Source organism: Ursus arctos, unplaced genomic scaffold (assembly GCF_023065955.2).
Source record: "Ursus arctos isolate Adak ecotype North America unplaced genomic scaffold, UrsArc2.0 scaffold_18, whole genome shotgun sequence".
NCBI classification, from domain to species: Eukaryota; Metazoa; Chordata; class Mammalia; order Carnivora; family Ursidae; genus Ursus; species Ursus arctos.
The window spans coordinates 1,824,655-1,848,249 of NW_026622852.1; the positions used below are offsets into that span (position 1 = coordinate 1,824,655).

The window sequence follows — 23,595 nt, forward strand, 5'->3', positions numbered from 1 at the left end:
GGGACTTCATCAAGATCAAAAGCTTCTGCACAGCCAAGGAAACAGTCATAAAAACTAAGAGGCAGCCCACAGAATGGGAGAACATATTTGCAAATGATACTACAGATAAAAGACTGGTATCCAGGATCTACAAAGAACTTCTCAAACTCAATATGTGAGTAACAAATAAACAAATCATAAAATGGGCAGAAGATATGAATAGACACTTTTCCAATGATGACATACAAATGGCTAACAGACACATGAAAAAATGTTCAAAATCATTAGCCATCAGGGAAATTCAAATCAAAACCACACTAAGATACCACCTTACGCCAGTTAGAATGGCAAAAATTGACAAGGCAAGAAACAACAATTGCTGGAGAGGATGTGGAGAAAGGGGATCCCTCCTACATTGTTGGTGGGAATGCAAGTTGGTACAGCCACTCTGGAAAACAGTGTGGAGGTCCCTTAAAAAGTTAAAAATTGAGCTACCCTATGACCCAGCCATTGCACTACTGGGTATTTACCCCAAAGATACAGACGTAGTGAAGAGAAGGGCCATATGCACCCCAATGTTCATAGCAGCATTGTCCACAATAGCTAAATCGTGGAAGGAGCCGAGATGCCCTTCAACAGATGACTGGATTAAGAAGATGTGGTCCATATATACAATGGAATATTATTCAGCTATCAAAAAGAACGAATATTACTCAGCTATCAAAAAGAACATTTGCTGCAACATGGACGGCACTGGAGGAGATAATGCTAAACGAAATAAGTCAAGCAGAGAAAGACAATTATCATATGGTTTTACTCATTTATGGAACATAAGAAGTAGGAAGATCGGTAGGGGAAGAAAGGGAAGAAGAAAGGGGGGGCGTAAAGAGAAGGGGGAATGAACCATGAGAGACTATGGACTCTGAGAAACAAACTGAGGGCTTCAGAGGGGAGGGGGTGGAGGAATGGGATAGACCGGTGATGGGTAGTAAGGAGGGCACGTATTGCATGGTGCACTGGGTGTTATACACAACTAATGAAGCATCGAACTTTACATCGGAATCCGGGGATGTACTGTATGGTGACTAACATAATATAATAAAAAAACATTAAAAATAAATAAATAAAATAAAATCTATAAATAAGCAAATAAATGGGGGTTAGGAAGGCATGAATATTATATATTTAATTATTTTAATTTAAATTCAATTAATTAACAATGTATTAGTTTTAGATAATTTTACTCATAAATTGAAATGATCAATTTGCGATAAAATTGGGGTTTCTCCCAAGATTACTGAATAGCAAGGTAAAGATGGGGCGCCTGGGTGGATCAGTCGATTGAGCAGCTGCCTTTGGCTCAGGTCATGATCCCAGGGTCCTGGGATTGAGCCTCACATCAGGCTCCCTGCTCAGTGGGGAGCCTGCTTCTCCATTTCCCTTTGCCTCTCCCTGTCCCACTTGTGCTCTCTCTCTATTTCATTCAAATAAATACATAAAATCTTAAAAAAAAAAAAAGAATAGCAAGGTAAAGAATTATTCACGTAGTTATTAAATCACAGTCCCAGTAGCGTTCTCTAGTTACCTACTTATGTATAAGCTGGAATACTGCTCCTACTAAGTTCCCTCTTAAGAGAAATGTCCTACTTACTGCGAGTTCAGATGAGCTGTTGAGCTTCATGGTACAGGACCCCTTTAAGAAGCACATCCAAAATGTATCACGTTAGTGATTTCCTCTTGACCCTCTGATCCCCCCACATGGCCACCCCTTCATCCCTCTTTCAGCACATTAGCTGCAACACAAAGAGGTCGGACCAGGGTTGGGGTTAGAAGTAGAAATAAAGACAACAATTACCAGAGGAATCATGCTGTGAACAAGGGAAATGTCTTTGTTTTCCAATTTCTTCATATATCGCACAATATTTGTTTCTGAGTGATAGCTGTGAACACAAAACACATGATTTGGGCCATTATAATGAGAAAAGAGTCCATATACATCCTCCTGAGAGAGAAGACACACAGATCTACCCTCAAAATACAGATCAAATTGAGCCATGGGCAACATGCCAACAAAGCACCAGAAGGAAGGGCAAAGAACACCCACAAACTCAGGGGATGCAGTAGGACAAGAAGCTTCTGTGGGCAGGAGAGGAAGGTTGGGAAGAAGAGTATGTGGAGTTCCTGGGTATGAACTTCAGCCTAGCAACCATGCATCCACAGTCCTCCCTTCCTGACAAGTGGGCTTAGGGGTTACACTGCCAACAGAGCAGAGCCACCAGGAGGTGGCTTTGCCAAAATCAGGAATGGAATCCTTATGGTGATGGTTATTAGTGAGCCGTGGCTGAGCCACAACAACCCAAGCCATAACATAACTGGATCCAGAAGCCACTCTCTAGGGGCGCCTCTCTTCAGTCAGTGGAGCTCCCACTCTTGGTTTTGGCTCAGGTCATGATTTCATGGATTGTGAGATCAAGCCCCATGTCGGGCTCCATGCTTAGTGGGAAGTCTGCTTGAGATTCTCTCCCTCTGTCCCTCCCCCAACTTGCACACTCTCACCTGCTCTCTCTCTCAAATAAATAAATAAATCTTTAAAACAAAATTTTTTAAAAAGCAGCCACTCTCTATTTCACTCCCAAGCCACAGTACACAATGACACCACCACACAAACCTGTTGAACACTTGATGTGTGAGGAAGGAGCTAGTTCTCTTGAAAGCAGTCCCCGGAATACCTCTCCGCTCCTCGCCCATTCCTTCAGCAACCAGCTCCTATGTGGAAAGAACACAGACTAAACAGTGGAAAGCATGCCTGGAACCACATGTGGAGATCCAAGCTTCTGGTATCCCAACAAGGCACTAGAGATCTACTACCACTGCCAAACCCCCTGGCATCTGGCATGGGGGGGGGGGGGAGTAACAGGTATCATGAATTGTGCCAATTTGGAAATTCTCCAGAGCACCATTTTAAAATTCTATTGACCTTTGCCACAGGAAAAGAGGAAAAATGACAATTTTTATTGCCCCCTGACTTCTCCTGCATGTTCCTTGAGTAATGAAGCAAGTTCCAGTAAGTTACTTTAAAGGGCTATCAAAAAAGTTATGATGCGGGTGCCTGGGTGGCTCAGTCACTTAAGCATCCAAGTCTTGATTTTGGCTCAGGTCACAGTCTCAAGGTTGTGGGATTGAGCCCTGCTTCTGGCTCCACACTCAGCGGGGAGTCTGCTTGATAGTCTCTCTTTTCCTCTCCCTCTGCCTCCCAACTCCATGCATGCACTTGCTCGCATGCTCTCTCTCTCAAATAAATAAATCTTAAAAAAAAAACAGTTATGATGACAAAACTCAAGTAAGTATTCTCACATGACAGTGCTTTTATCTGTGATAACAATTCTAATAAAATACACGTGCCAAGACCATTCAGTCGGCAAAAGAATAATCCCTTCAACAAACAATGCTGAGATAAGTGGATATCCACATGCAAAAGAATGAAGTTGGACCCTTACCTTATACCATATAAAAAAACTAACTCAAAGTGAACTAAGACCTAAATTTAAAAGCCAAAGTTCAAAACTCTTAGAAGAAAACACAGGCACAAATCTGCATGATCTTGGATTTGGCATCTTGGTTTCTCAAATATGACACCAAAAACATGAATAACAAAAGAAAAAGTAAATAAAGTAGACTTCAATTAAAATTAAAAACTTTTGCATATCAGAGGACACTACCAAGGGTTAAGAGACAACCCAAAGAATGGGAGAAAAATGTTTGCATATCATATCTGGTAAGTGCTTAATATCCAGAATATATAAATACATGGCTTGTCCTCATTCTGCCCTAGGCTGATAGTACAGCCATCTTGAGCCCTCAGTGGGCACTCCATAAACGTTCCTTAAATGTATGGAAACTGTGGTTAAATTTAACGCAGAGTTCTAGGGAGAAGCTGGCTTAGTCACTCCTATTTATTAATTAAGGCTTAAAAAAGAACAGTGTAATACCTCTTTGATGATTTACAGCTGTCATCTGGTACTGAAGTCCTCTCTTGAATAGTACACAGACGACCAGGATGGCACCATTTAGCACTCCGGAACCTATTACTACTTGTATAGGAAACGTTTCCTGCCATTGATTCATTCAACAGTATTTACTGAGTGCTTCCCATGCACTGGGCCCTGTAGAGCACTGTGAGTAACATCTTGCCACAGGTTTAGGTAGCTACTGACTGCTCTCTCTATCATCTTCATTCCATGCCCTGCTATTTCATTGCTTTAGAAACCAACTCAGTCACACTGAACTGCCCCTAGTTCACATTGTAAACTTTCTCCTCTAAGCCTTTATTGTTGCTTTTCCCAGTGTCTGGAACACCTCTGGCCCCACCCTCCTTGTTCTTCAATTGTGCCATCTTAGACTGAATAACTCCTACCCATCATCATTCAGAACTCAGCTTAGGACAATTTCTCCAAGTCTTGGTTAGAAACTCCTCCTCTGTACTCACAGAGCATCTTCAGACATCACCTAGCATAACATATCACCACCTGGATTTTAATCTTGTGCGTGTCTGAGTCCCCATTAGACTATAAGCTCTGTCGGGGTAGGAATCATGTCTAATTCACCACCATCCTCAGAGCCTAGCATAGTACCTGCCACATATTAGGTGTTCAATAAATATATTACATGAATATTTTCCCAGAACTGACATAAGCAAGACACCAATGTCACAATTCTCCATATTAGGGATAGTTTCCATTAAACACCATTAATAATCCTCCCACATAGCCTGGCGGCAAGGTCCTAGCTAGGGCCCACAGCAGTGAGCACCAGCTAACAGGGATGGTCAGTGGCATAATTTTAACAGCAGGCCACCCAGTGTCGCATTGGAACCACAAGAGGCAAAGTCATCTTGGACAACACCTCAAACAATCATTATGAGAAATCCATCTTCTTAATTTACTTACTGCAGACGACTCACAGCCAAAGATCCACAACAAGTCATCCAGATCTTTTTCATTGACTGTTTCATCAAGAGAAATCCCAAGCTACAGAATTGAAAATGAAAGGGAAAACATCAGCCCGAAACACCAAGACCAGTCAGAGAAACCCCGGGAGGTCAAGGGGAGGAAGGTGCTGGATAAAACCCCCAGTTATCCCAAAATATCTGGGTGCCATTGTATCCAAGTTGGCCCTTGGGCTAGTTGAGTCCAAGACTTCACAAAGTTTAGAGTTTTATGAGCCACTTCTGGACTCTAGCAGTCTGGTGCCTGTAGGTCACCCCTACTGACATTAGATATACTTACCCTTTTCTTCCCTTAACTTATTATATCACTTATTGTAGTCTTTACCTTCAACAGTCACATTGTGAAGGGTATTATGAACAAAATATGTGCCTAAGAGTCCCATACATGAAAACACAAAGTCTTAAGTAAAACTAAGAATGAATTGTCCTTTATTTGAAAGTCACCATGTTCCCGAGTGGGAAATAAAAATTGTTTAAAAAACATAGATTATGCCCAAACTTCCAATACTGATATTTTTAAAGAAGAAAACTTTTAATAAGAAAAGTCAGGACATTTTAAACTAGTTTAAATAAATGCAAAAGTTTTACTTACTGTGCCATCCTCAAAGAGCCGAAAATTGATTTGTCGCTGAGTGGCCCTGTCCAAGACCTCCTTCACTGAGCAGCCGCACTGAATCTTCAGAGTGTCAAAGAACACGTCGTGCTGTAGCTGATGCCCTGCTCGCTTGAGACCTAGACAAGACAGGAGAGCCACCAGTCCCCGACAGAGAAATCTGCTCCTCGGCCCCCGACATTTCATAAAGAAGTAAAGAGGTAATTTTTTTAAAAAGATATTTATTTATTTATTTACTTACTTATTTTAGAGGGAGAGAGAGAGCACAAGCCAGGGGAGGGGCAGGGACCAGCAGACTCTGCGCTGACGCAGAGCCCAATGCAGGGCTCAATCCCACGATCCTGAGATCATGACCTGAGCTGAAATCAAGAGTCGGATGCTTAACTGACTGAGCCACCCAGGTGCCCCAAGAGGTAAAATTTAACTATAGTCTGTTCCTGGTCTTAGCCAGTGTTGCTTTTTTTTTTTTTTTCCAAGAAATTAAATGTTTATTACTATGTTATAGAATATTATGAAATAAATACATACAAAAAAAGAAAAATCACCATAATCACCATCCAGAAATAATCACTGGTTACAATTTTGTGTATATTGCTCTAGAATTGGGATGTGTGTGTGTTTGTGTATGTGCGATATATCACATATATTTCTTTACACTTTGAAAAATTTGTAATGCATAAAGAACATTTTGCTTTTCTACAGCTCGATATCCATGTCATTATTGTTAATGGTGGTATAATATTCAAATATATGCATGTAACAGATGTCACTTGTTATTGGACATTTAGGCTGTTTCTAAGATTCTGGTATTATAAACAATGTTTTAATGGATACCCTTTACATCCTTACTTCATTACTTCCTTTAGATACATTTCTAGAAGTAAAATTTTTGATTCAAGCTGTATGCACATTTTAAAAGCTTTTGATATGTACTGCTTACATGCCCTCATAAAAGTTATAACAACATGGGTGCCTGGGTGGCTCAGTCAGTTAAGGATCTGCCTTCACCTCAGGTCATGATCTTAGGGTCCTGGGATGGAGTCCCACATCTGGCTCTCTGCTCAGTGGGGAGTCTGCTTCTCCGTCTTACTGTCCCTCTGTGTTCTTCCTCTCTCTCTCTAATATATAAATAAAAATCTTAAAAAAATGTTATAACAACATCAGCATTCTTTTTAATCTTTACCAGTGTAATGGGAGAAATACTTGTTTCAATTTACATTTCCTTAATAGTAAGGTTGAAATTTTATGTTTATTGGCCATTTATTTGTATATTTGCTTCTTTTAAAATTACACTTAGGCACCTGGGTGATGGAGTCGGTTAAGCATCTGACTCTGTTTCAGCTGGGGGTGTGATCTCAGGGTTGTGAGATTGAGCCCTGTTGAGGTTCCATGCTTTAAGACTCTCTCCCTCTCCCTCTGCCCCTCCCCCTGGTTCTCAACCTCTCTCTCTCTCTCTCTAAAATAAAATAAATAAATCTTAAAAAAAAATAAAACTACACTTAATGTCCTTTGCCCATTTTTCTCTGAATGATCATCCCTATTGCTTATAGGGTTGGGGAGTTAAGTAAGAGATCTCCATATTAAAATTTTTAACATTCAGTCTATCAGAAATGTTGAAATAGTTTATTTGACTTTTCAATTTTATATATAGTATTGGACATACACTGAGTTTTCTATTTTACATACTCAGGTTTATCAGTCTTGTTATGCCCCAAAGTTTTTAAACAGATAAATTACTCACCTTCAGACAAAATCAAAGTGGCATTATGTACCCTCCTAGCAATATGCTCCAGCCCACGGGAACCATGGTAGATTGCAAACATGGCAGCCATGTTTGCCAAGAGAGCCTAAAACAACAAAGAACATTTAAGGAATCATGTTCAACAGTGTGATGAAGACAATTAGTGGGAAGGAGTATTACTTTGACTTGAAATGCCAAAATTGAAAACAGGGACAAAAAGAATGATCAGATTTCCTGCATTCTCTATGATAGTGGGGGACCATTTATAACCTGCCTATCTCAGCATCCAAGACACCCTGGAGTCATGATACTAAACCTTCAAATTTGACCACTATAAAGGAGGAGTTTCATCCACGTAATATAATCATGCCACCCATAAGGGGGGAAGATGGGACTGTCATTAAACACTGAGAAGCAGTATGTCATGTAGGAATACAGTGGAGTAATAAAAGTGTCAGGGGAAAAAAAGTGAGATCCAAGAATTTTATACTCAAACAGTTCAAGGATAAGAGCAACAAGCAGTTTTCAAATACACAAGAACTCAGGGAACACAATTCTACTGAGAACTTAAATAAAGCACCAGAAGCTGAATTTCAGCCAAACAACAGATGAATGGAGATTGTGTGGCAAAGGACTACCAAAAATGAAACAGGGGACACAGGGGAATAAAACCAAAATGAATCGGCAGGATATATATTAGAGAAAATCAGCACCTATTGGCTACTCCCTGTTCACAGCAAGGTCACTTTCTCAAAGATATCTCCCTTGACCACAGGATTGAGGTTTCACAAAAACATTTACAGGGAAGCGTGTGTTTTTGTGTGACAGAAAACAGAAAGGAATGGCACTGGAATCTCTCAGAGATAAGGGGCACAGACAGCTCCAGGGATGCTTCAGTGAGGAAGTCCTGCATGGTGAACAAGGAAAGGACTCACTGTGATGGTATGTTGAGTCAGGGGGGAGGATAAAAGAGGATAGCTAGGATAAGAGACCAAAATGAATAACAACGTGGCAAAAAATGTTGGAGGCCCACCTCGTGCTTCTCTTCCTCTTGGTCCCATCCCTCATTCGCTTTATCACCCCAGATCCTGCCAATAAGCAATCTTCTAATCATGTAATATCATCCCTGCCCCCCAGGAAACTGGTCCCAACTCAGGTCTCAGATTTCTACCCTGCCCAGCCTACTCCATTCTCCCACTGCCGCTCCCATTTTACTGGTCCAGCACCATAAACTCTGAAGTTTTCAGTCCCACTAGTGGCTCTTCTCCTAATATACTAGGTCAGGAGTTCAAGGTCATCCTCACAGCCAATCACCACAGAGTGGGAGGAGCACATGAGAAACACAGTGTTTTAAAGTAGGATGATATTCAATATTGGATCTATTTTGTTAGGTACACATTTTCTCAGCTAGGCTGCCAAAAGGAATCCATGGGACCACTGCAAAACAAGAAACAGTTTTCAAAAGAGAACTGTCAGAAAGGGGCGCCTGGGGGTCTCAGTCAGTTAAGCATCTGCGTTTGGCTCAGGTCATGTTCCCAGGGTCCTGGTATCAAATCCCACATTGGGCTCCTTGCTCAGCAGGGAGCCTGCTTCTCCGTCTGCCTGCCACTCCCCCTACTTGTGCTCTCTCTGACAAAAAAAAAAAAAAAAAAAAAGCCAGAAAGTGAAGCTAACAGTCAATAAAGAAAATGCAGCACAAAGGAAGACATCTGGGGCACCTGGGTGGCTCAGTCAGTTAAGCATCTGACTCTTGATTTTGGGTCAGGTTGCAATCTCAGGATTTTGAGATCAAGCCCTGTGTCAGGTTATACACTGGGCATAGAGCCTCCTTAAGATTCCCCTTCTCCCTCTCCCTCTCTTTCCCTCTCTAAAAGGAGGAGGAGGAAGAGGAGAAGGGGGGAGGGGGGAGGAGGAGGAATCTGAGAACACAGAAATAAACTTTCTTGGACCAAGATTCCCCAAGAGAGTATAGATGGTCTGCGGACTCTGTATAACAATTAAAAATAAATACAGAAGCACTGTAACACCTCCCAGCTCTGGAGAGTGCAAGTCAAACTGTCCATGACACTGTGTACGGAAGTGCTTATGCCTACTGCTGGAGAACAGAAACTGAGGCCTGGTATTCGCAGAATCCTCTGGAATCCTCTTATCGCAACAAACTTGTAGAGGTGGTTCATGTCCCTTTTTAAGGTAGAGATGATTCTTTTCCACAAACAGGAGACTGTATCAAGTGACTGGCCAACAAATTGATGACAAGTATAAAATCATTTTTAGAAATCCTAGGGAAGGCATTAGAACTCCAAAGGAAGTTCAGAGAAATAAAGACCAAGAAAATTCAAATTTCCTGGATAACGTGGACAGACTTTATATAATTAATACACTTAAATAAAGTAATCAAAAAAGAGTAATCAAAAACTCATGATTAAGAGATGCTCAAAATCATTAATTAAAAGGGAAATATGAAAACCACAATGAGATATCACTTCACACTCATCAGGATGGCTATAACTGAAAAGACAGGCAGTAACAATTGATGAAACTGTGGAGAAATTACGACCCTCATACGCTTGTGGAGGGAATTAAAAATGATGAAGCCACTTTGGAAAACAGTCTGGAAGTTCTTCAAAACGTTCAATGCAGGTTAGTAGTACGGGCTAGTAATTCTACTCCTGGGTGTATATCTAAGAGAACTGAAAAATACGACCCCATAAAATCTTGTATATGAATAGCAGCTTTATTCAAAATAGTTAAAAGTATAAACAACCCAAATATCCATCACTTGATGAATGGATAAACAAAATGTGGTATGTCCGTACAATGGGATATTATTCAGCCTTAAAAAAAAAAGTACTGATTCATACCACCATATGGATGAACCTTGAAACCATTATGCTGAGTGAAAGAAGCCAGGCATAAAAGGCCACATATTGTAAAATCCCATTTATACGAAATGTCCAGAAGAGGCAAATACATAAAGTAGACTGGTGGTTCCCAGGGGCTGCAGGGAGAGGAGAAGGATGGGGAATGATTGCTTCATGGGAACAGGTTTCTTTTTGGGGTGATAAGAATGTTCAGAAATGAAATGCTAGTGATGGTTGTTGCACAACTTCACAAAAATACTAAAACCACTGAACTATATACTTTAAATGGGCAAATTTTATGGAGAGTTATAGCTCAGTGAAAGAGTTAATGAAATGTAAATTATACCTCCACACAACCAACTTGAGAAGAAGCTCATGAAAAAATTGCATGCGGTGGTAAAACCCAAGAAATAAGAAAACATAAAGAACAGGACATGGTGCAAACTCAGATATCTGTGAAATAGCACAAGTTTATAGAAAGAATTTTTAAAAAGAATTCAATAACATACTTTCAGAGATTTAAAAGAAAACAGGCTTCGTACCAACAATAATGCAAAATTAAGAGAACTCCGGTGTGGACCTATTATGCTCAAGAGGAAAGGGGCAGCCGTGAGAACACAGAAGCTGCTGAGGAGGGCTGGCAGTAAAGGCAGAGACTGCTCAAAGAGCATCTCAAAAGGTATCAGTCATCTCCTAATAAAAAAGGTTAATCGCATGCTTATAGAGAATGACACTGGAGTTATGAGCAACTGCTTTATGCCACCAATTATAAAAAGAAACTCATGAAAGGAAATAGACAATAGATAGCTGGAAGCTCTCCAGAATGAGAAGATAAAAATCACAGAAGACAGGGGCACCTCGGGTAAGTGTCCGACTCTTGCTTTCAGCTCAGGTCATGATCTCAGGGTCCTGGGATTGAGCACATCGGGCTCCACACTAGTGTGGAGTCTGCTTGGGATTCTCTCTCCCATTTCCCTCTACCCCTTTGCCCCCCTCACTCTTTCTCTAAAATAAATATATCAATCTTAAAAAAAATCAAAGAAGACAAAATTGGGCTACTTTGAAGGCAAACATCGCTTTAATAATTGCTGAGAAAGACATAGACCTTTGTTCAGCCCAAGTTCACCTGCAAAATTAATTTCAAATATTGAAGCAGAAAACCCCTTAATGCATTTATAACCAGACAGACATCTTTTGGAAGAACATGAGCAGAAAGAGCAAGACAGGAGCAATCAGCTGCAGAGGAAGGAGAAGTATGTAAGCAGAGAATTCAACAAATGTAGGGTAAACTACAGAAAGTAATGGCATCATATAAAGTTCAATTTGCTGTCAACAGGGGAAAAGCTCTTGACAGCTGGCTCCTTCCTGTGATAGTAGAAAAGCTCTTAGCTAAAAAGAAGCAGCCACGTTCTTGAGGCAACAAATAAGACAAGAAAACCTGCTGAGAAAACTAGTCCAAAGACCAAAGGCTATAAAACCAAATGTAAGAAGACCCTATCATCTACTGCCCCCTTGGAGAGTCTTTCTAAAACCTGGTGGTGGTGCTTTGAGCCAATGCTCTGAGAGAAAAAAAGCACTGTAGTGCCCACTGAGGTGTTGGTGAGATCTCTTTCTCTCACCCTGAATGGAGAAGATGAACCTAGAATGGACTGGATGCCCAGGAACAGTCCTCCACCTAAGCCTAGAAACTGGCTGGGTCTCAAACACTACTCCTTCTGACCTGAGCCCTGGGCAACTTCCAGAATCATCAGGAACTTGGGACGCTCCTCCTCTTTTATTCCATCCTTTCAGGAATGCCTGTCCTGAGCCCCCAGTAAGAGTACCCCTGACCACCACCAACCGGTCAATCTTAGTCGTCCCCTCAAGCATAGTCACATTGCCTCACCACATTCCTACAAAGCTTTCATTTCAACCCTAAGAGAAGGTGCCCAATCGCCCACTATGCATAATGGATCTGCCTGATGGCCAAGAATGCTAGAAACACTGAAGTATGACGTATATCCATACAGAGCTCCAGGAAAATACATTGTATTTTGGTTCTGACAAGACCACGGGGCTTCTGTACCAATAAGCTCACACCCCTTCTGATGTACACACTGGTCAGCAGGTGATGAATGAATGAACGAACAATTGAGTGAATGCATGAGCAGCTCATTTCCGTAGATTATGAAGGATTCTGTGAGAAGGGCAGGCATGTGATCTACCTGGGCTGTACAGATGTTGCTAGTAGCCTTGTCTCTCCGGATGTGTTGTTCCCTGGTTTGAAGAGCAAGACGATACACTTCTTTCCCAGTGGCATCTCTGGACCGAGAATAAAACATCCAGTTAATACATATGCTCATAGCACCAAGGGTGGTCACAAATGGACCTGCTTCTTTCCTTCCCAGCTTGAAGGGAACCCGGAAAATGTATTTGGCTGCAAGGCCATAAAGAAACAATTCCTAAGCCATCCTGTTCTAAATAGGACTACTAATTTTTAATATATACTTTGAGGAAGGAACTGAGATATACACAATAAGACTAGCAACCTTGAAAGGAAACTTCCCAGGAATTACCCAGACTAATATAATGATGGTGAATGAGGATTCAATTTAAAATTAAGTTTAGGAAAAATTAAATTTCACTATGAGCATCTCGGCAGACACAGAAAGAAGGGGAATATCTGACAAAGGAATCAACTTCTGCACTGGAACCTAAAGCAACTGTATGGCTACAAAGAAAAAGAATGTGTTGAATCAATAAGTTACACATCTGAAACTAGTATTACACTGTATGTTACCTGGGATTTAAGAACTTAAAAAAACAATGTTAATAATCTTACCACTTATCTCTAAGAAAAAATTTCCTTCTTTCCTAATACAATTAAGAATTTGGATAGGGGCACCTGGGTGGTGCAGTCAGTTAAGCAACTGACTCTTGGTTTTGACCCAGGTCATGATCTTACGGTCATGGGATTGAGCCCCGAGTAAGGCTCCTCACTCAGGGTGGGAGTCTGCTTGAGATTCTCTCTCCCTGTCCCGCCCACTCGTGCATGCTCTCTCTCTCTCTCTCTCAAATACATAAATCTGAAAAAAAAAAAAAAGAAAGAAAGGAAGGAAGGAAGAAAGGAAGGAAGAACTGGGAGACACCTGGATGACTCAGTCAGTTAAACATCTGCCTTCGGCTCAGGTCATGATCCCAGAGTCCTGGGATGGAGTCCCGAGTCCAGCTCCTTGCTCAGCTGGGAGCCTGCTTCTCCCTCTGCCTGCCGCTCCCCCTGCTTGTGCTCGCTCACTCTCTCTCTCTCTCTCTGACAAATAAATAAATCTTAAAAATAAAGTATTTAAAAAAATTTTTAAGAAGAATTTGGATAAACAAAAAATTCAACAGTCTTATCCTTTATTTCATCAAGCTCTGGGGTCCATTTTTCAGAAAGATAAAAAGTTCAATATAAAAATCAGCAGACAGGGGTGTCTGGGTGGCTCAGTCAGTTAAGCGCCTGCCTTTGACTCAGGTCATGTATAATCCCAAGGTCCTGGGGTGGAGTCTCACATTAGGCTTCCCGCTGAACAGGAAGCCTGTTTCTCCCTCTCCCTCTGCCTGCCACTCCCCCTACTTGTGCTCTCTCTCTGTCAAATAAATAAATAAAATCTTTTTAAAAAAGGTCAGCAGATGGGACACCTGGGTGGCTCACTAGGTTAGACATCTGCCTTCAGCTCAGGCCATGATCCCAGGATCCTGGGATCAAGTCCTATGTCAGGCTCCTTGCTCAGTGGGGGAGCCTGCTTCTCCCTTTGTCTGCCGCTTCCCCTGCTTGTCCTCTCTCTCTGACAAATAAATAAATAAAATCTTTTTTAAAAATCAGCAGACAATAATTAATATATTAAATTCTTTTTAATTAGAAAACTTTGTCTCATCTCGTCTGGCGAAGATATACCACTAAAAGAAACAAATGTAAGAATACTTGAAGAAACTTATTTTTATTCTAAAAAGCGAGCTGCCTCTTGCTATTATGTGATAAGTTGCATTTCAAAAATTCAAATTATTCACTAACATAGACTAATCACTTAGGCTAATAAGCTCAACTTCTATGAAAGACCTAAAAGATCATGCTAAATTCCCCAGTAATAATCATGACATTCATCTAAATTCTCAATCTCAGGAGGTGTATCAGTGAGAAGCACTTAAGAAAGTACATTTAGAAATTACTAGAACAAACAAGTAGCAGGCCTCTGGGAAGTAATGTGGATTACAATGTGTACACGGTACCTCTCACTGTGCTTGTCTTTTACCTAACTGTGGCATGATAATGCTTTTGAGGATGAAACTGGTTGAATATAAAACACACCAAAAATGTCCAGTCTTTCAATGCTTTTGTCAACCTAATTAAATTCACTTATATGACTTCAGTACAAATATGTTGTAAATTATTGTGCATGGCCCAGTTAAATTCAGAGAAAAATCAACAACTTTTGTAATCAGAAGAAACAGGGAAAATAATAAGCACAATCCAAGGGAAGAAACATGAGCTGCGTTACCTTGTTACCCCCACCATTCTCCCGGGCATCATCCTCACCAAGCTTTCTCTAACAGCAAAAAAGGCTGCATGAGGTCCGCCGTAGCCCAGGGGCACTCCAAATCTCTGTGAGCTACCTAGGGCAATGTCTACCCCAAATTCTCCAGGAGGCCTCAAGATACACAGAGCTAAAAGGTCAGTAGCGCAGCAGGCCAGGCTCTAGAAAGGACACAAGAGAGAAAGTGGTAGTAGTTGTCACCTTCCCCTGAGAGCAGTGAGAGAGTAGCAAATTCTCTGCAATATAAGCAGACAGACAGGGTTGTTTCATAGCCTGTGAATTCCATTTACTCACTGATTCATTCAAAAATATTTACTGAGGGGCACCGGGTGGCTCAGTCGGTTGATTAAGCATCTGACTTTGGCTCAGATCATGGTCTCAGGGTCCAGGGATTGAGCCCTGCATCAAGCTCTCCCTCGGCAGAAAGCCTGCTTATCCCTCTCCTCTGCCCCCCCCCCCTCATGCTCTCTCTCTCAAATAATTTTTTTTCTTAAAATTTACTAAGTGCTTACTATGTGCCAAGAATTAATGAACAAAATAAACCTGAAAAAAAGGAGGCAGGAAGGAAAGAGTTCTACCATTCCAGGTGATACAGGTATGGAAAATAAGATGCATCAAAAAATCATAATTCAAAGCTGGGACACACCTCTGTGGACCCCCACAAGGAGAGATTTGCCTACCCCAGTCTGATGAGCCCTCTCTACAAGATCTGTGAAGTCTTCCACCTTCCCCTCAGTGTCTGGATACTGGAAGAGCACTCCACTAACATCTTTCCCACTGAAGTCCATTTCATGGGGTAATTTCATCTCAATGAGAACACCATTATATCTGGAAAGACAGAAGACAAAGAGCAATCACGCTTTTGGTTTTCAACAGAAAATAAAATCTCTTACAATTTATTTTCAGTGATATATATAGCATTCATATTCTGCGTCCTTCCTCATTGTCCCCCAGCCCCACCTCATCCTGACACACACGCACACCGGCATCTCACACCTGACCTTCCACTGTAACGGACCTTCACACCATCTCAAGTGCTTCCAGCAGCTCGGCTTCTGTTTCTTTCCTCCACCCTGACCACTCCCATCCCCCTTTCCTGCCAGAACCTGCTCTTGAGAGGGTCAGGAACATGGCTTCCTAGGACTAAAGAGCCAACTCCTGAAACTACAGGGCAGTCACCACTTTCACCTGGGATCAGTTTTAGGAGAATGGAAAACCATCAATAAGACAAAGAGAAAGACCTTTCTTAACCATCCAGTTCCAATCATATGTGAGAACACCCCTTCTGAAGGGATGGTGGTATGGGATTGGGGAATATTGCCCAATACTGACAAGAAGAAAGCAAACAAACACACTGGCAAGTGATAGTTGTGCTGTGTTGACCTGATTACAGCACTAAACAAATACGGTACACTTGCTTTCATCTATATCATACCACACCTGGGTTTTATATGGATTCCCTATAACTACGTTTGCAGGAGTACACAATAAACTCTAACAACTGTGTGAGAATTCCATTTTTTCCTCTACTTTTCAAGCTTTCCAAAACATTGCTGAAATTATTTTAACATTTAAAATTTATTAAAAAAAAAAAAACATGGTTACTCGATATAGAGCAAAGGCAACTAAAGCCACTTCTGTATTCTCTCCATTCTGACACATTTTATTTACTAAGCAAGATCTCAGGAAGAAAGTGGGAGGGAAAGTAAAACTGAGCAACCTCAATTTAAATCAGGTTCACCTCTGACCAGTTTGGAAGCAAGAGGGGGAAACAACAGAGAGGAGCATGATATTATCCTTGAGTTCAAAATATGAATGAAATTAATTACTTGGCTCGAGTCTGGACAACAGCTATTGTCTGTGGGTGGCAACGGGAGTCAACAAAAAATCTGTTCCTCTTGTTGTGTCTGTTGAAAAGGAAAATCACATTCAAACGTGAACATTAAAGAAATCAAAGTATCTTCTAAGAATGCAAACTGAAGGTGGTACTTAGGGAAACTCTGAGCACAGTGCAAAAAATGAGTCATTAATTCTACTGATGAGAAGTCTACTGAAATCCAATTTCGGTTGTTTAAAAAGAAAACCATACACCCAAAATGCAGTCACTTGTGCTAGGCTCATGTCACCAAACTAAAGCTTAATACATACCTGATTACAGTTTCTACCTTCCCCAGTAATATAATCGTAACTGGTCAGTCTAGAATTTCCTGGTAAGCACCAATGAGGTAATTCACCTAATAAAAGACCCTTTTTGTCCCCAAAGGAAAGTAACCTTGCTCTAAATAATCCCTTTTTTGTTTGTTTATGACTTCCTCGACACACCTTTAAAAACCTTTCCCTCTCAGGGCGCCTTGGTGCCTCAGTCCCTTAAGCATAAGTCTTCAGCTCAGGTCCTTATCTGGGATCAAGCACCACAGTTGCCCCCCCTCTCAAATAAATAAAGAAAAGCTTAAAAAAAAATAAAATAAAAACCTTTCCCTTTCAAACTGGGTGGCAACATGTAAAAGAATGAAACTGGACCACTTTCTTACACCACACACAAAAATAAGTTCAAAATGGATGAAAGATCTAAATATGACACCTGAAACCACAAAAATGCTAGAGAAGAACACAGGCAGTAATATTGGCCAAAGCAACTTCTTACTAGATATGTCAACTGAGGCAAGGGAAACAAAAGCAAAAATGAACTATTGGAACTTCACCAAGATAAAAGGCTTTTGCACAGAGAAGGAAACAATGAAACTAAACGGCACTCTACTCGATGGGAGAAGACATTTGCAAATGATATATCTGATAAAGGGTTAGCATCCAAAATACACAACACCCAAAAAACAAATGATCCAGGTAAAAAATGGGCGGAAGACATGAATAGACATTTTCCCAAAGACATCCAGATGGCCAACAGACACATGAAAAGATGCTCAACATCACTCATCATCAGGGAAATGCAAATCAAAACCATGATGAGATACCACCTCACACCTGTCAGAATGGCTAAAATCAGCAACAACAACACAGGAAACAACAGGACTTGGCAAGCATGTGGATAAAGAGGAACCCTCCTGCACTGTTGGTGGGAACGTAAACTGGTACAACCACTGTGGGAAACAGTATGGAGTTTCCTGAAAAAGTTAAAAACAGAACTACCCTTTTATACAGCAATCACACTAGTAGGGATTTACCCAAAGGATACAAAAATACTGGTTCAAAGGTACACACATACCCCAATGTTTATAGCAACATTATCAACAACAGCCAAATTATGGAAACAGTTCAAGTGTCCATTGCCTGGTGAATGGATAAAGATGCAATATATATGTATACAATGGAATACTACTCAGCCATAAAAAAGAACGAAATCTTGCCATTTGCAATGACATGGATAAAGCTAGGGAGTATTATGCTAAGCCAAATAAGTCAGAGAAAGACACATACCATATGATTTCACTCATACGTGGAATTTAAGAAACAAAACAGATGAATGTAGGGAGGAAAAAAAGAGAGGCAAACCAGGAAACAGACTCCTTACTACAAATGACAAACTGAGGGTTGCTGGAGGGGCATGAGTGAAGAATGGGCTAAACAGATGATGGGTATTTAGGAGGGCACTTGTGACGAGCACTGGGTATTGTATGTAAATGATGAATCACTAAATTTTACACGTGAAACTAATATTACACGATATTAACTAACTGGAATTTAAATAAAAACTTGAAAAAAAAATTAAATCATCAGATGTTTAAAAAAAAGGGGGGGGTGCCTAGGTGGCTCAGTCAGTTAAGCGTCTGCCTTCGGTTCAGGTCATGATCCCAGGGTCCTGGGATTGAGTCCCACATCAGGCTCTTTGCTCAGCAGGGAGCCTGCTTCTTCCTCTCCCTCTGCCCGCCACTCCCCCTGCTTATACTCACTCTCTCTTTGTCAAATAAATAAAATCTTTAATAAAATAAAAAAGCCTTTCCCTTTCTGTAGCCCTTTGTTGCTCCTTTCTACTTGCTAGATGGGATGCTGCCCAATTCACAAATTATTGAATAAAGCCAATTAGATCTTCAAATTTACTCAGCTGAATTTGGGTTTGTTTGTTTTTTTAACACCATTCCAACCCCATTTAGCAAAATCAATCTTAAACTGGCTTAAATTTTTAAATATGCTAGGAGTTAAAAGAAATAAAAACAGAGTAGTGATTGGCTACAAGTAGAAATAAAAAAGTAACTCTTGAAATAAAAACATCTGAGAATTTTATTGCCAAAGAAGCATTTAGACATTATCTAAACTGAATATCCTCATTCGACAGAATATGAAAAGGATTCAGAGAAGTGACATGGGCAGGACCACACAGCTACTAAGAGACCTAAATCCTGGGAGTTTTCTAAAAGTTCATGATTTCAAGAAACGAAATTGATGGAGATTGTTAAGAAAACCATAGGCCCAAAATGGCGTTTCTTCGGCCAGGCCCAGTCACCAAACCAGGGCTTAATACCTAAGCTAATTCCGGTTTCAACCTCCTCCGGAGATGCAGTCCTAACCTGTGAGTCAGGAATTTTCTGGTAAGCACAAAAGACGTAATCTGTCACATGGGCCTTCTCCATCCACCAAAGGCTAGATGAGGTCAAATGTATAAGACCCCTGTCATTCCCCCTAAGGGAAGGTGATCTTGCCTGAAAAAAATCTTTTCTTTTGCTTATCACATTCTTGCCCCACCCTCCTTCTTATAAAAAAACCTTTCATTTTGTACAACACCTCAGGGAGTCTTTATACCTGCTAGATGGAATGCCATCCAATTTATAAATTGCTTAATAATAAAGCTAATTAGATCTTCAAATACGGTCAGTTGAATTTTGTTTTTTAACAGGATACATAACAGTGCATGTATCATGAGCACATCTGGGTAAAAAGGGCGAGGAACACGTGTATATTGTGCTCTGCAATTAATTCCCCAGAAAGATACACAAAGACCAGTTAACAACAGCTTTCTCAATGGAACAGGACTGAAACAGCAGGTTCCACTTCATTATATTCCCTACTGTTTGCGTATTTTTCCCAGTCTGAACAGGTATTTTTATAATAAACATAGATCTAATAGAGGATTAAGTAGAGTTGGGTAGATACAAAAGTGATTCATCATCCAAAGCACAATGCTCTTCATAGTGTAAATCTAAATAAACTGGGAGAAAAAGCCATCTGAGCCTAATGACCTAGGATGGCAACAGAACACTGCTACTTTAAAGAACGCTTTCCCAAAGATAAAAACCACAAGGCTGCTTTTCAAGGGTCAGGTTAAACGCAGGCTTGCAGGTATGAGAATTAAGAGAGAGGAAGCAAATCAAGCATTTGCAGAGCTGTAGCTCATTAACTCAAATCAGTTCAGGACAGAACCCCTGAACCACCAACCAGCCCTCGGCTTCTTCAAGTGTGAAACGGATGCTCTTAGAAAGAGGGGCAGGGGGAGATGAGAAAGCAGGAAGAAGGTGGATAAGGAGGAGATAAGATGAGAATGTGAAAACCTGAGAATAGAGAGGCATTCCTTTCTGGCTGTCCACCCAGGATAAGAAGGAAGAGCACGAGCCCACCGCTAAGGCTGCTTGGGAAGCACAATAACCTGTGGCCGGAAATTCAGAGGTTTCCATACCTGCTCAGAAAGTTGGGGGTTCACTACTGCAATGTTGTGATTTATAAGAAATATATATTCGGTCACGACCAAATTTTTAATATATCAAATATCAAAATATTTCATATTTTCATTTATATTTAGTCTTCATCCATAGTTCTTGGCTCATAGCTCCCCAAACTTCCTAACTGTGGAGAATGTCAAGTTGTCTTTTTTTGTGTTAATTAGGTGACTTCTGGAAAATGTCCATGGATGGGGTTTGGTTGCCAACGGAGACAACTGGGTGATTAGAGGGTTGGAACTTGTAGTCCCACCTCCTGACCTCAGTACAGGGGCTGGAGGTCAAATCAATAGCCAATTGCCAATGATTTAATCAATTTTGCCTATGTAATGAAGCTTCCATAAAAAGACAAATTGATGGCATTTGGAGAACTTTGGGTTGATGAATACGTGGAGATTGGAGGAGAAGGGTGTACTCTAAGAGAGCATGGATGCTCCATGCCTTTCCCACATACTTTGCCTTATATGTCTCTCCCATTTGGCTATTCCTGTTTTTTCCCTTAATAATAAACCGGTGATTACTAGTTAGTAATGTTTCTCTGAGTTCTGTGAGTCACTCTAGCAAATTAATTGAACTTGAGGAGGGAGTCCTGGGAAACCTCTGCTTTATAGCCAGGCACTCAGAAGCAAAGGAAATAATGTGGGCTTGCCACTGGCATATGAAGTGGGGTGCAGTGGAGTGAGGTGGGGGGGCAGGGCACTCTCATAAGACTGAACCCTTAACCCTTGGAATCTGATGCTATCTCCAGATAGATTGTGTCAGAATTGAGTTGAATTCTCGGACACCCTGCTGCTGTCAAAGAATCGTTTGCTGGTGTGGGGAAAACCTCCATGCACACATTGGAATTGGTACCAGAACCAATTTAACCATCCCTAAGTCTCTGGAATCAAGAAAGAGAGTTACATGGGTATTCAGAGCTGGAGGCACAAAACCTCACAGACACACCATGAATATGGGCAGATTTCCCAACCAGATGACATCTACATGAGAACGCTATCAGGGAGGCAAGCTCAAATGTACTCACAAGGCCAAGAACAAAGGAGGGTGAGGAACTAGACAGCAATTGTTAACTATATACCATGACCCAGCAATTCTACTTCCAGAAATACATCCTCAGGAAATAATCAGAACTTTTGACAAAACTGATTCTAAAGATGTAAAACAATAGCATCGGTAACAGCAAAAGACGGTATCAAAGTGAAAGTGTAGGGGCGCCTGGGTGGCTCCGTCATTATGTGTCTGACTTCGGCTCAGGTCATGACACCAGCGTTCTGGGATCGAGCCCCGTATGGGGCTCCCTTCTCAGCGGGAAGCCTGCTTCTCCCTCTCCCACTCCCCCTGCTTGTGTTCCATCTCTCGCTGCCTCTCTCTCTGTCAAATAAATAAAATCTTAAAAAAAAAAAAAAAAAACCACAAAGTGAATGTGTAACAATAGAGGTGAGGTTACATAAATTGTGGTACTTTCATGCAAATGAGTACTACCCGGTAGTCAATAAAAGCCATGTCCTAGAAAGCTGACTAAAGCAAATCTTCTCACAAGAAAACAAGGTATAAAACATTTAAATACAGCCTAAAACAATATGCTTCATGAAAGATGGTATTTGTGTATCTAAATACAGATTGCCAGTTCCTACCCAATATCCATTTTCCCCTTTACCAATAGTAACAGAACCCCAATACATAGGGGGCAGCAAGGTGCCCATCTAATAAAAACTGCATTTCCCCAGGCCACTTGTAGGTACAGGTGGTCAATGAAGCATAAAGTTGCTGAGTGGAAGTTTCCCAAAAAACTCTTTCGAGAGGACTTATTTAGCTAGCAGTACCCGTGCCCCTTTCCTTCTTCCTGGGTGCAGAGGTCTTAGTTAAAGCCCCCGCAGTCATCCTGTGACCATGAGGACAAAGGCCTCACACAGAAGATGGCGCAGAGAGAGGGGAGCTTGACGCTCTCTCAGAGCTGCTGAAACACCCCGAACTTAACACTACGGATGAGGAGAGCCCAGTGTTTTTCTTACGTGTGTTAGAGGGTAAACAATTCTCTCAGACTGTTTTGTTCTCTGGTATGATGCTACTGTGTGTGAGAGACGAGTCACTGGGCACGGACGGGGCTAGACCCCCTGCGCGGCAGGAGGCACGGGAGGAAGCCCCCCGCCCCGTGGGCCCCTCACCGGTGGCACAGCTGCATCGCTTCTGCCGCCGCCGTGGCCTCGTCCAGCAGGGAGGCGTTGGCCACGTCCATGCCTGTGATGTCGCACACCATGGTCTGGTAGTTGAGCAAGCTCTCCAGTCTCCCCTGAGACACTTCTGGCTGGTATGGAGTATACTGGGTGATCCTGTGAAAGACACGAAGGCCACGTCCAAACTGTGACTCCACTATTCAGAAAAGCTCACAAAATGTCTTCATTTTGGAATTCAGTAACTGAAAATTAAGTTTGTCTTCTTTGAGAATTATGTATCAGTAAGGAAGCTCAGACTTAAATCACAGCAACGATATTATCTTTTGTTTGGGCATATTCAATACTTAACGTTTCTATCTAAGTTACTTTTTCATCTTACATTTCTATTTTAATAACCTTAGCATATGTATGTGTTTTATTGTAAGATGGTTCTTAAAATCCACTTGAGCTTACCTATGGTAATATAAACAGAAATTTTACTTCCTATTATCTTTCTTCTAGCTAAAAGCCAACCTCAATCGCAGTCCACAATAGGGAAGCATCTAAGAATCTACTATCTAATACTCAAAACTTTTGTTTTATGGGGATCTTTGTTTTATACTAACCAGGACAAATTCCATGTGCTCCTAGGAAATTAATAGAAGTCTATGTTTAAGAATCTTCACTATCCAGTTATTAAGAGTCTGCAGAAGTTAACTCCATAGCTATCAAAATTCAAGGATATAAATGGTTAGAAGGCAGCATAGACATGAGTTTTAATCTCATATCCTCTAGTTATTAGCCAAAAATATTTCTTTAGGTATTTGAGTTAACCCACTTAATGCCTTCATCCTTTTTTTCATTCCTTCATTCATGCATCCTACAAATATTACTACATGCCAAGAACTAGGATAGGTTCTGCTGATGATACATCATACGCAAATGGAGAGCAGTCCCTGATCTCAAGAATATATTGTAATGGGGAAAAAGAGACAATAAATAAATGAATTATTTCAGAGTGATA

The 23,595-nt window shown here is 41.1% G+C and overlaps 1 protein-coding gene across 2 annotated transcripts in view; it reads right to left on the reverse strand.

The window, feature by feature from the left end:
- GLDC (glycine decarboxylase) overlaps positions 1–23,595 on the reverse strand; it is a 97,188-nt gene that overhangs the window by 48,573 nt on the left and 25,020 nt on the right. For both annotated transcript variants that reach the window (XM_026506547.4, XM_057313426.1), the window contains exons 4-14: positions 22,584–22,748; positions 16,582–16,659; positions 15,433–15,580; positions 14,717–14,913; positions 12,404–12,500; positions 7,339–7,444; positions 5,577–5,716; positions 4,926–5,006; positions 2,648–2,745; positions 1,835–1,919; positions 1,631–1,672 (exon numbers count right to left, since the gene is read on the reverse strand). In XM_026506547.4, the coding sequence (XP_026362332.1) occupies positions 1,631–1,672; positions 1,835–1,919; positions 2,648–2,745; positions 4,926–5,006; positions 5,577–5,716; positions 7,339–7,444; positions 12,404–12,500; positions 14,717–14,913; positions 15,433–15,580; positions 16,582–16,659; positions 22,584–22,748 (1,237 nt within the window). The remainder of the gene's footprint in view (positions 1–1,630; positions 1,673–1,834; positions 1,920–2,647; positions 2,746–4,925; positions 5,007–5,576; positions 5,717–7,338; positions 7,445–12,403; positions 12,501–14,716; positions 14,914–15,432; positions 15,581–16,581; positions 16,660–22,583; positions 22,749–23,595) is intronic.